The sequence below is a fragment of the Neodiprion virginianus genome, chromosome 5 (genome assembly GCF_021901495.1).
Source record: "Neodiprion virginianus isolate iyNeoVirg1 chromosome 5, iyNeoVirg1.1, whole genome shotgun sequence".
Taxonomy (NCBI): domain Eukaryota; kingdom Metazoa; phylum Arthropoda; class Insecta; order Hymenoptera; family Diprionidae; genus Neodiprion; species Neodiprion virginianus.
In genome coordinates, this window is record NC_060881.1 from 30373470 (window position 1) to 30387326 (window position 13857).

At 37.6% G+C, this 13857-nt stretch overlaps 1 protein-coding gene across 1 annotated transcript in view; it reads left to right on the top strand.

Annotated features, from left to right (window-relative positions):
- Positions 1-2469: 2469 nt before the first annotated feature.
- The window catches only part of LOC124304634 (twitchin), a 76281-nt gene continuing 64893 nt past the window's right edge, over positions 2470-13857 (top strand). Inside the window, 6 exon segments of the mRNA XM_046763116.1 lie at positions 2470-3000; positions 9081-9163; positions 9327-9652; positions 10024-10045; positions 13217-13379; positions 13479-13620. Of these exon segments, the coding sequence (XP_046619072.1) occupies positions 9340-9652; positions 10024-10045; positions 13217-13379; positions 13479-13620 (640 nt within the window). The 5' untranslated portion in view covers positions 2470-3000; positions 9081-9163; positions 9327-9339.

Sequence of the window (13857 nt, forward strand, 5' to 3'; positions counted from 1 at the left end):
TATAATTTAGGTATAACTCGCCGCCTAACTTCTGTATTATATACATTACATATATATATGTATGTATGTATGTGTATGCATGTATATACATTTGTTAACGGATTGAAATTGATTGGTTGTCATTCGCGACGACACAGATGAGTATTAAACGTTGGCATCACTTAGTCAGCCAGTATAATTCCCGATTCCTACGACAGTCCGAGATCAATTTTTAGAGTCTTGTATATAATACACAATGGACAGTTATCTATAACGTTCTATCTTATACGTTTGTTAGATTATAGTTGCCGTTTTAACGACTCTTCGGGGCTAAATAAAGCTTGCATGCGGTATTCTTTCGTCTTGTGTTAATATTTACTTTGTTTCTTGCTTTTTTTTTTTCTTTTCATCAAATATTTACTCATTCGCGATGACAAATTCTTCCATGCAACGATCTTCTTTCTTTTTATTTTATGGCTTAATAATGTCGGTAGAGCTGATAATAGCTACAAGAGTTTCAGCATATGTAGAAATTATTCAAGCATAATCGAGAACTTGTGCGAAAAATTATTTGCCTATTTTTCTTGTCAAAATTTATGCTTGCGCTTCCGTTCGTCGGTCTGGAAAATCGTTCTTAGAATTCGTCGTCAAACGTATTTAAACCGTTTCAGACTATTTGCACAAAAGATTTGAATTTTCGTACTAAAAACCGTTCGAAATGTTCTGAGAATCGAAAACAGAACCATTCCGCACTCTTTGTACAATTTTCCCCCAAGTTCAATTTGATAATTTTGGTTTCAAATTTCAACAGTCGACGTGGATGTGAGAAAAAACAAAAAAAAAAACTGCTAAAATAACAAAAATCAAATACTCCGTTCATTGTAATACAATTTGTATTTTATTTCACCCAAGTTACGAAACACAAACGTGCAATTGTATTTAATTTCTTGTTTTTTTGAAACGCTAAGAACGGACTTGATTCGTATTTCATTTCACCCCTCTTAATTACAAAATGCGGATGTAATTTTGCTATCTTATTTTACATTGAAATTACAAAATATAAACCTAGTGTGTGCATATTATTTCATTGCATTTCAATCACAGAAAGGGAACGTAATTCGTGATGCAATTACTTGCATTTCAAGTGCATATTGTAATCGGGAATAAAAATAAAAGGTGAAAATCACAGGGGAAATTGGAGCATTCCTAGAACGCGAGCTTCTTCACGATGACATCAACAGGCAGCCGCGCGCTTCTGACAGCTAGATGTAAGCGTGACGTCAAATTTCGTGTAGATAAGTATCGTTTGTGCGAACGTGTGGAAGAGCACGACGTACGTGTTTCTGCGTCCTTTATGCCCGTTGACCGTTACTACTGAACTTGTCAGAGTGAAACGATCGGCCGAACTTGCGGCGATACGTTCCCCTGAAAATCCTATACGTATGACCAATCTATCTATATACCTCATTATACGCGTCTATTCTAGCGGAACTAAACATAACCGCCGTTGACAAAGCGGTTCGACGTTCAATTCACGATCAATTAATCTCGCGCGTTTCGTCGTTGGAAAGTTTGGCAAAGTGAGGGAAAATTAAACAGCGACAACTGCATTTCAATTCGAGTGTGATTTCATTATGATTGCAATGAAGATAATTATATTTCTGGCTACGACGTTGCCTTTTTGTATCGATTTTTTTTTCATTGACTTTCTCGCGTTTCTCAGATGACTTTTTTGGCTCGAAGAGAAGTGAAGAAGAAGAAGAAGAAGCAGGGGGGGGACTACAACAATTAAAAATCACGTAAGATTTGACTAACGAAATTTAACGTGAATACGATGCAAAATGCTCGAGGAGCTTTTTCGGAAAAGAAATCGATGAATCGTATGCAGAGGTATTATTCTAACAACCTCAAGCCGTAAATATTCATCGAGCTTTCGCGTCAAGTGATCATCGTTTATTTATCTTTTCACGGTTTTGGGAATTAACGGCGTTCATCGAACGGCGAAGAAAAATGAAAAACGTTGAAAATAAAAAAAAAAAAATAACGCTAGCTATACAAGCTCTGCAGCTAATTGCTCCGAGTTATTCCACCGAGTCTCCTGTACAATTTACGTTATGGAACATAGTTGAAAAGCGGGCTTGAGGAAGGAATGAAAAAGAAAAAACAAAAAACGCGTCAAGGATACGGATACGAATTACTCGTGACTTCGAAATATGCGGTACAACCGTGTAGAGACGTACTAAAATATTACACGTTCTGCGTACGTATAGGTTATTTAAACATAGATAGACACACTAGTTAGGTATAAGTACAGTTAGACAGTGTAGTTAGGTACACGTATAGTTAGACAGGGGAAGAACACATGTAGTGAAAATTGTGCGACATCGAGTTAGGCGGAATACCCACACACATGCGTCTATATATCGAAGTAGAGGGGATGCGGAATGAAAGGTGGAAAAAAGGAGGGGATTGGTTTGGGCGAGGGCGGTTGGCGGCCGAGAACCGACCGTCAAGAAATAGATTTAGTTTGGTTAGTTCGTGCGCGGGGCCCCAGCGACTGGGACGACGGGCAATTCAAACGAGGCGAACGACATTATACGACGATCCAAAATACGCGCACACGTTGTAATATTGCGAAGAGGTTAAAGGGGGAATAAGCAAAAAAGAAAAAAAGCAAAAAAAAAGAAAAGAAAAGAGACGGATAGAAAGGAAAGGAAAAAACAAAAAACCAGGTCCGAAACAATATAAAGAAAAGGGGGGAAAAAAAAAAATAACAACAACGTCGAGAAATTATCGTTTGCGCGAATTGTTCGAAAGCCCGGACGTGTTTGTACGTTGTATTATACACACATATTTTATATCGCAGTTTTATCCGTATTTCTTAAACAGTAATTCGTATATTGTAAAAGTGCTGTAAATCTCGTTTATACCACGACGATATCGGCGCATTAAGAAAGGAAGAAAAGAAAGAGATAGAAACAAAGGATAAGGAAAAACAAATTTTGGAGAATTTTACTTGTGGTGGGTGCTTTGTAAATTAATTACGTTTTTTTTTTTTATTTATTTATTTATTTTTTTTTTCGTTTCATTCTTTCTTCTTTTTCCTCGTTACTCTTTGTACGGTTGATATTATGCTGTATAACTTTTATGTGTATACATACGTATCGTCGTTTTTGTAAGATCGAAAACAAGAATAAAGGGGAAGAAGAAGTAAAAGAAAAAAAAAAAAACAAGAATGGCAACAAAATAATTGATCTAATTTCGAATTGAACGAGCAGCCGCACTTCACGAAAAAGAATAACAGGAAGAATTGGAAGACAAAAAAATCGTACATTTTACCGGCACTTGTCAGTTTCAATTCTAAACTCCAAGATCTTAGTTTTCCTTTTATACTCGACGATTTTTCTATTATTGTTATAGCTGTGAAGCACGAGCTGCTAAAAGAAGATTGTAATTAAAAAAAAATTTTCAAGTAAGTTGTAACGAAGCTGATTTAAAATCGTTGACAATCATGTATCGTACTTCGAGCATTCGTAACGTAGATTTTTTCTCTAGTCTTCCATTTGTTTCTTCTTCTTCTTCTTCTTCTTCTTTCTCTTTTTCTTCTTTGCGAACAGTGGATTAATCATTATATATCTGTACAGAAATGGATCGTTTGTGTATGTGTTTGAGTGTGTAAAATGTTCACACGTTAATGTCTCACTTATTATACCCGAATTATGTTGAAACTCTGTGCTTCGAATCAGTTACAGTCGTGGTCAAGAGGCTCGGTAGGATCTAGAGATCTTTCTCCTCGAAATCGCTGTGCACTTTACCGAAAAGACGAGAAAACTTTACACACACACACACACACGCGCGCGCACATACAGTTGATTGTCAGTGCGTGGATATACCTGGTGTAATACGTAATGTCTATCTAGTTAAGTATGCGCAGCTAGAGCAGCAGTCTATTATATCTACCTACTTTGCGCTAGTGTTAATTTTATTTCATAGAGTATCCGCGTATTTCGAAAACATCTCGGTATTACAAGATATTATTTATAGGTCAGTTTGGTAACGTTTTGTGCGACGATAAGATACGCGATTTCATATATCAGTTCGTAATGAAATTATTCTTCGGAGAAATGTAAAATTCGAGAAGAGTAGAATGCTTGGCTCTCATTTTTTAATTATTTTTTTTTTCCATCTTCTTTCGCATCACCTCATCCGACCTTGACCATTGACTACGGTTACGGTACTTGACTTTCTTTCGATTCGGTACTTCTCTCTGTCTTTCCAATCTTCCAACGCTCTGTCATTGCAAGATATGAGGAAACAAAAAACTCGTCACAGCACCGATTTAACAATTCGTTAGCCGTAGATAGATTATCGCTGCTGAAATTATTACGATTATCGTTTCTGCGTTTGGGTAGCGTAGGTTTTTTTTTTGTTCTCGTCGAATATTTACCGCAATCTCAGTGAACGGAAGCTAAGGATAAAAATAGCAACGAGAAAATTTAAAAATACTTAAACTGAAGTATAGTAACTATTAAAAAACAAAAAAAATGGTGTCCGGATTTTAAACTTAAAAAAAAAGGATGATTCTCCTCACGTCCTTGGCTGCAAATGATGGTATCAAGTGTTTGGTGATTCATGTTACGAAAAATATTCGAGATGACGATACAGCTGTACCTAATATTTCACGATCAGTGCGCGGATCGTTTCGAAATTGAATAGCATCGCTGTATCATCTATATACATAGATATCAGCGAGTTGTCGAAGGAAGTATAAAAATTGAAAATTTGAATGAAATACGTATGCGCATATCTCGTTTATAAAAGTGACCAAAAATATAATTCGGAAAAATTATTACAGCTTGCTTAAAATACGGCATGGTGATGAAAATTTAAACGATTATATTCATTTGAAATATGAAATGAAAGTAAGAAAAAAAAAAAAAAATCGCTCGCAGTGAAACGGAAACGCGATTAATTCTTCTTATTCGTTCAATTTACTTGAAATAACATAAATCAACGCACGTAAAAAGTGATCGATCCCCGTGAAGTGAATCATATTTTAAATTACGTATATACGATACCAAAAATTGAAAGGAATATCAAGTTTTCTTCAACCCGTTGCGACAACTTACGCAATCTAAAACTCTGTCTAATAATAGTAACGAGTACAGAAAAAAAAAAGAATTTTAACGAGAATTACGCGCGTTATGTTTAATTCGGAGTTAAAAATTGAGGATAAAATTTTTTCACGTGAGATGGGATAATTGTAATTGTCACGATCGTCGTAATCGAAGCTGTAATAGTTCTCAATTATCGTTATACCGTGTATAATTTTCGAATTTTCTATGGTCGAACAAGAAAAAAAAAGTAGGAAAATAAAAGAAAAATTGATACGGGAGTGAATATAAAACGGGGTGAAATGAGAATAAGGATAAGCAGTCGGAGTCCGCGATCGACAGATAGCCAGTGAAAAACTATTCGTAGACTGGTCTAGGTATCTAGGCTCGATGTTGGGATTATTTTTAGAGAGCGTAACGTGAGGAGGAAGAAGAGAGTGGAGGTAAAGCGAAGTAGCACTCTGAACTGGATTCTGCGCTTTGTTGGACGGATATCGCCATACTCCCCAAAGTTATTTCGTGATTCCGTCTCGCGATGGCCCCGAAGTGGCGTAGGTGGCAGTCGATGTCTTAGCCCCGCCCCGATAACTACACCGAAACAGCTAAATTCTCGAGGTGTAAAAATACCCGGCGTTCCACGAGTTTTCAACCAAATTAACCGCCCGATCAAACCGAAAACCAGAAAAAATCCCCTTCTTACACAAACTTATGAAATACCTCGAGATGCCGGAGTACAAGTCGGCCTTTGGTTTCGCAGGCTTTGGCATTCTCTAAAAATGACCCAACAATTTGTTTTTTTTTTTTTCTTCATTTCGAAGAAGAAACCTCTGGCATAAATAGCGGACACTATTCGTCGTTGCATTCTGACCACGATCAATCGACCTTCGAAATCTAGTTTTGGAGAACGCACTCGATCTGTACTTGAAAAAGATATCTTCGTTAAAGATAATTTCAGATGGATTTCTTCTCTTTTACAAGACAGAAACTTCTCCGAACCTCGAATCATCGGGAAATTATTCGAGAAAAATATATTGCACAAATTTCAGTTTTCGAGGTTGGGTGGAATTTGAGCTTCACAGATTCAAGACGTTCAAAGGATTCTTTGTTGTTGGGAAAGTGACGAGATGAATGGGCGAGGAATGCGATTCGATTTCCGGTTTTCTTTGTTGGTCCAATCGCGTTACTTTGATACGACGAAAAAGAGATTCTCAACTGTTTAAAACAAGCGGATGGTAGCGAAAGCGCTTTTAACGTTGCAGAAGCTTACATCAGGGCAGATATAGATTACATTTAGCAAGCTCCTGATTTCTTTGACTCAGTATCTAATAATAACCAGTCGTATGAGTAACAGAGAACGAAGACAGTTTCTAAATGCATCATTCATGTTGTAATTATAACTTCTAGGTCGAAATAAACGCGTATAGATAACACATTTGTTTACTCGAAACGCGATTAGCGCGTTATAGATGAAATTTTTATCCTCAGGTACAGTTCGGCCAAGTATCTAGCCAAATTTATAATCTTCGTGGCGATTGCTGTCAAAGTCGAGGACTTTTGTGATCAGCTGGAAATAACGAATTTCCATCGCTTGTACCTGGAGTTTTCTGTGAAACTCACCGTCAAACGCCGGCAGATAGGCAACCGAATATACATTTTGTATAGCTACATATATGCAAGCTGGCCCTTGGGTTGCCTATCTGTCGGCGTCAAGTGGTGAGTTTCACGGAAAACTCCCGTTACGTACATTCTTTGCTCGGTCTCATCTCTACCGATTTTCATTACCCGGGGATTTCTGCTTCTTCCCGGTTTCGTGCAAATCGAGACCCAAGCGCCGGCAGCAGCTGCTCGATTATACGTCAAAGTAGCGTAAGTATCCGGTGAATAGCTCGCTGCACGGTCTGCAGAGTGAGAAAGAGGGCATCGACGTTCTAATTCAGTCATAGACTCGGGGAAATTCTAGCGAACTGCAGTCTGCAACCTTCCGTATTTTGCGTAATTCCGATTCGATACTCCGCCTTACCGTTCGTATTGCGTATACATGAGAAACTGGTAATGGAAACGGGGGTTTAACGTTTTTCGAGATTATTCATAGGCACGCGGGGAACCTCGACGCGTTGTACAACTGGAAGAATTCTGCGCGAAGTATGGATGGAAATAGATCTCCTTGCGTAATCCACCATCTCACGTGACACGGCTTTGGATTTCATTTTATTTTTACGTATACGCATACATATTTATTCTGCTATAATTTTTTAACACTATATGACTCCGTGTCGCGGGATTATATGTATTTCGATCCCTAATTTATTACCTCGGACGAGTATTAGTGACGTAAATTAAATCTGGGGTATAAAATTATCCGACAGTGTATTATTATACTTGAGTAAACGTGCGGTAAATAAATAGCCGGCTAGTGAGTGAGATCGAATGAAATAAAAAACAAAGTATCGACTTGAGTGAAGAAAGAAATAACCAACTCGAGTGATAATTAACGTTATTTCAGCCTATTATGATGCAATGTTGCGTACGTGACGCTGCGACGTCAGAGAGTCGAGGACACTTTCATTGCAAATCACGTTCGTTTGCCTTCTCAAAAGTATAAATTACCGACATTTTTCTATCGTGCATACGCGAAAGAAACTTTAACAGCATAAAGGTTTGTTAAATTAAGTCCTCGTCGACTGAACGCAGATGCTAAAGTCGTGAGGTGGGCCATGGATAGAATCATGGCGGCCATCGGCTCATTCCGGTCGTCATTGACGTTCATTTTTTTCACCGCTTGTAGACCGGGCCTGGAACATCTAAGTCAATCAACTTTATTATGCTCTTGAAATCACGAGAGGTTGAAAGCGGGTGGAACGAGGAAACAAACGACTCAAAGTTCTATTAAATCCCGTGGGTGATAATTTATCATCCCTGATAAATTTCCGGTCATTTAAAATTTAGCATCACTGAGCGAGTTGGATACAGCGGTGTTAAATGTTGAAGCGTAGGACGGTTTTGGCAATACGGCGTAAAACGTTGCTCGGTTTAATTGGGCGGGCATTAATTACCCCGATCTTCAGACGTTCGTGTGACGTTAATTATACACGTGTAATACTGCAGTTGCGAAATAACGATGTTTGACCTGACGCAGTACAGTCGTTAACAACGCTATTTAGCAACCTCTCACCAACCAATTAACTATTTATTATTATTTATTAGAGAATTCTTTTTGCCCTGATCACGCGAGATCGCAGATCAAATGGCATTCGGGTGTTATTTTCTACCTAATTTGCAAATAATAGACTGCTCAGTTCTCGAGCCCAGCTGTTACGTTTAATCATCGTTTTAAATCCACGCACCTAGTTTGAAAATTGGATCAAATATGTGGGGCGTTCCACGCCAACTGGACCAACGTCTGACCCTGAACATCTCGGATTCGAGCTAGATTTTATCAGATCATTGTATCGATTCGTAAAGTGCACTCATATTTATTTTCGGACTCTTCTTCTTGTCGAACCGATATTTGACAATGAATTTTAGAAACTTTGAAAATTGTCGAAATCTTGATATTCGGGAATGAAGGAAATGAATCTCGAAGCACTTGGCGTTAGTGTAGTTTTGAAGAGAGAACGCTATTAACAAATTCAATGCTGAAGTGAAGAAAGTAAAAACTGTTTTAATTTGCTGTGTGAATCACGGGAAAAGTTATAAATAATGTATGATTACCGGATAAAATGTCTCGAAATCGTTTGAATAAATAGAAAACATGATGTCATCTGTTCGAAATGGTTCGAAATAATCGTTGCTGTCACGTTGTTTTTCGATGCAAAAAATAGAGCAGACATTATAGAGCCAAATGTATAATTTTAACAAATGTGATTCAAATTCGAAATGTTCAGGCTTCAAACGTCAGTCAAATTACAATGGAATGCGGTATGGAAATTGTTGATAATATTTGTCGTCCCTTCGTCTTACTCATAACTTTTCTTATCTTCGTTTTAGGTGTATATCGATCGGTGCGAAATTAAATAAGGTAGATGGTGCCGGCTGACTGTAATTAGCGAAGGCAGGAACAGGAGTTAGGCGTGAGTATAACAATGATCATTTGAAGGGGATTTTTTTTTTCATCTAATCAGTGAATCCAATGGGTGAAACGGTAAAAAAAAAAAATGACAAAGGCCATTGAGATATTTTTTATCGTGACAAAGACCGGACTTTTTGTAACATTGATGAAATTGATGTGTACAGGCACCCCAGCACGATGGGGGTCGCCGAAGATTTTGCCCCCAGCTTTACGCAGAAGCCGCAATTACGACAGGAGGACGAGGGTAACAGGTTGATATTCGAGTGTCAGCTGTTGAGTTCCCCAAATCCTGAAATATCATGGTTTCGCGGAGAGACACAGCTGAACGAGGACGCTAGGACGAATTTCAAGATACAAAGTATCGGGACTAACAAGTTCCTCGTTGTACTCGAGCTTGACGACGTAATAGAGACCGATGCCGGACTTTACAAGGTCAAGGCGAAGAACAAGATGGGAGAAGTCGCCGCGTCCATCAATCTCAACTTCAGCCGTAAGTTTGGCGTTGAAAAAATATTGTTAAAGAAAAAAAAAAAAAAAATGTTCGTAATATCATTTCATAAATCGAATTAAAAAAAAAAATATTACTCCGAAGACGAGAAGTTTATAGATCATTCGATTTATTCGTGGGGTGAAATTATCAAGCTTTCACAACGAAAAGTTTCTTTCATCGATATAATTTTATAATGAAAGTAGAATTCTTGGCGAAACTTATCACAAGGAAAGAAAAAGGTGGCGACTGTTGTTGATCCGTTTCTCGTTTATATTTGAATTCCGATCATGTAAAATTGATCGGATACATATAGATTTGACACGATGGCGGGTATTTGGTTCGATTAATAACTCGCATTGTATGTTTTACAGCTGTCGATGAGCCTAGGGAGAAGTAAGTCGCATTGGTAGATTAAAATGAGTTGAAAAAAATTGAAGAAAAAATCCAACAGTGAATTGAATGTTGCTCCTGAAGGCTCTTGCTTCGATTTTATTCGTGTACACCTTGCAAGGAAAACTAACTTCTTCCGACGCCATCTGTTATTGTTTTTCAAATTTTCCATTTATCTTCATCATTTTATCATATTGTTTATTTATTTACCCCGCACATTATCGTTTAATTGCGTTTCACCACCATCACCAACCACCTTTTCAATATTTTATATTATTTTCCATTTATGATTTTAGCGGCCGAGCAAGAAAAGGCGCGGTGAGTTTGTGATTTCCGGTTTAAACTGTTTTTGTTTATTGCCGTTCTCGTATTCGTCACATGTAATAATCGTACCGTGTACATATATATATATATTTTTTTATTTATTTATATAAAATCACATGCAAATAATTTTACTTTATAGTATTGTTACATTGCAATTAATCGAATAACGTTTACAATGACATAAAAAAAATTATACATACATAAAATAAGAAAGGCAATTTTCACTAAACTCTCTTCTATAAAATTTTTCATATATTTATCCATAAAATAATCACTAACGAAAAATTTTCAATTCAGTATTAATATATGATGTAGATATGTATATAAAAGCAGCCTTCCGAATAATCATCAGTCAGAATCAAATCACTCTCCAGCCGCTTTTTATTTCTCTTAATCCTTATTTCCAATATTGTCTGGAACATGAAAAACCACCCATCCATTTGAGTTTTATTATTGAATTTATTTTTATTATTTGGTATATGATTTCCACATCCAAGTACCTCCATGATAATAAGTTTGCCTTTGAAGCTTTCGCTAATCAAGCACCGTGCATCGTCTGAATAATACAATCAAAAGTTACGGACTAACTACGTAACGCGTTTGACGTTCAAAATTGTTGTTTATTAACACTAATAAATTACCAACCTCAAATAACACCTGTTTTCATCGTTCTGCTCGTGAGTGTTTTACGTTATCAATAATAAGCAGGCGTAGTAACAGCGTTTCAAAAGTTTGTACTTGGCGTCAATGTTTTCTGAAAAATTGTCGAAATATTGTAAAGTTTCATCTAAGAACTGGCAGCAAGCCGCGATTCGGCGAAACAGGTTCATCCAAATTCGTTTCGTCACTTGCAATGTGATCGCAGACGCTCTTCACGGTATCGCGGTTGAACGTTGGACCGGGGATTCCCCGGCTAACGAAAACGGGTATGACGCGTTGGACGGTCTAACTTATAAGGTAGACGACCTAACTTCTAAGAGAGCAGAGAAAAAATGTGGGGCAAAGCGAATTCTTTTCTTTCAGTATGCTAAATCATGCTTAAAACTGAAGTAGATGGCATAATTTAACGCGTTGCTACGCGCTGGTCAGGTACGCCCGACGAAAAAGAAAGCCGACATCAGCCCAACAGCTGCCCTAACCTACTTCTCTAAACATAGTATATCGGAATCTCGAACGTTGCTCCGCATCTCCGTTTGATGGCCGTTGTACTGTTTGGCTTTGGACGCCGGGCTATCTAGGTTCAAAAGAACAACCCAGATCTCTTTAATCATTAGTGTCGATTATTTTACATTCATGCCGGTTGGATTCCTAGCTCTCGTTTTCGCCGTGTGTTTTATTCTACTCAATTGCGTGCATATTAAATAGATTTGTACACACAGGGAACTGAATTGCAGAGAGTCGTATCTGCACGCAACGATTTGTTCGAAAATTTGTTGATTTTCGGTGTGCACCATAAAATCGGCTGTTATTCAACGTGGAAAAAAAAAGATTCAATTCAATTTTTCGTCATTTCGAATGTTATTTCGGAGAAATTTTCGGAATACATTTATTATTAGCGTACATTGTAATTGTTGCAGCATTCGAATTTTATTTTTAACCGTTATGCTCATCATCACGATGTACTAATTTCGCAGAGCGGGTCTAACAATATCAAATATTTTGGTACGATGCCATACATGAGAGAGGGCATATAGGCGAGATCGTTCAACAAACGGTCACATTCGACACGATCGCGTTACAATTTTTTTTTTTCCCGAATGTATCACACGATGTAGTCTATTACCGAAATTATATCTGTCGAATGGTAAATAATAAGTATAGAATCGTAACGATGATTTCAGCTGATCGGCTACGTCGAAATCGAAGTTGGGATTGTACCAAGAATTGATCGCTCGATGATCTGATCACAGAACATATGAAAATTATTTTTCCGACCATAATCGACGATACTGTATTTGCTTCTGCGATCGTAAATTCTCGTTGAAATCGAACGACGTGTTGTTGAATAATCGCTTTTTGGGTAACGGCGTCGATGGCTATCCGAGCTACAGTTCCAAAATTCTACAATAATTCGTATTGGGCAAAAATTAGTAGCCAAAAAGCGGATGACTTTTTGTGTACAAGCGAATGTTTTGTTAGCTTTTGAGTATCGATTTACTTCAAGTGAAGTCGGTTTGCGTTCTCCGAGAAGTAATGAAGCTTTTGCGTTCAAGTTGATGTGACTAGAGCGAATATCGGGGCTGTGAGATCGTTTTGAACATTCGCAGAAGTCCTCGTATTTCAGAGTCGAAATTCAAGATGGCGGCTCAGATAGCCAACGCCGTTAAATCTGTCTGCTATTTCACAACGTAATATGATCCATAGACGCGGAATTAAGAATTTATTTGTATGTACATTATTGTACATCCTTGGTACAGTTAATCTTACATTTGAAATTGTGTCTTTGCTTTCGTAGCGTTTTTAGCCCTCGCCGACCATGTGATTTTTTAATGACGTTGCCGGCCAATATGAACGATTTCGTTCTGGACTCGTTTTCTCCCACTTGAGGATTTTCAAAAATTTCCAAAAGATTCGGGTAATCAGTTTCGGGTGACTACTTGATATTCTAATGGTCTTCATTACAAAATTTTTAACTAGTTGATTAGTAGAAGTTGTTAAACAATGAAAAGTTCCTCGGACACCGATGAATGATAAAGTAAGGGTGGACGATATCGTCCATGTTGGCTCGCCGAGGGTTAATGATACAGGTATAAAAACGCTAACTTTTGTCGTGTGTTATTGTCTGTTTGTGAGTCAAATTATATACATGACAGATGATGAAAACTATGAATACGTTATTGTCGTGTACAGACAAATCGACGGCATTGCTCCAACCTTCGCGAAAAAGCCGGCGATCAGACAAGAAGAGGATGGAAAACGATTACTATTCGAATGTCGTATAACCGCGGATCCGACCCCCAAAGTAACCTGGTCTCACAACGGAAATTTGGTCCAGGAATCCCCGCGCCACAAAGTAAGAATTATCATGTTTTTTTTTTTTTATAACTTTTACTTACGTGGTTTTGAAGCGATTATTCTCTATCCTTACTTACCGTTTCGTTTCGATTTTCAGTTAACGGTGGACAAGGACGGCCACTCGTACTTTGCAACGTTAGAAATCAAGAACGTGACTGTTGAGGATGCTGGAAAATACAAAGTCAATGCAAAGAACGAGCTCGGCGAGTCCAACGCCACGATTTCACTCAATTTCGACAGTAAGTATTGAACAGATCTTTTTTTCCCGACCCGTAGTATTTTAGGTTCTTTTCTTTACTTTTCACTTGAAAAAAAGAGAAAGATTTTTTTTTAATATCATTCGCACATCGGTGTACAGTGGAAATTTACAGTTTGCATTTAACTTAATTTACTATTAGACTTCAGACGTGCAAAAAAGTTTTGAGTTGTTCGTTGAATACAAATAAATACATTCTCCACTGTAAACTCGATGATTT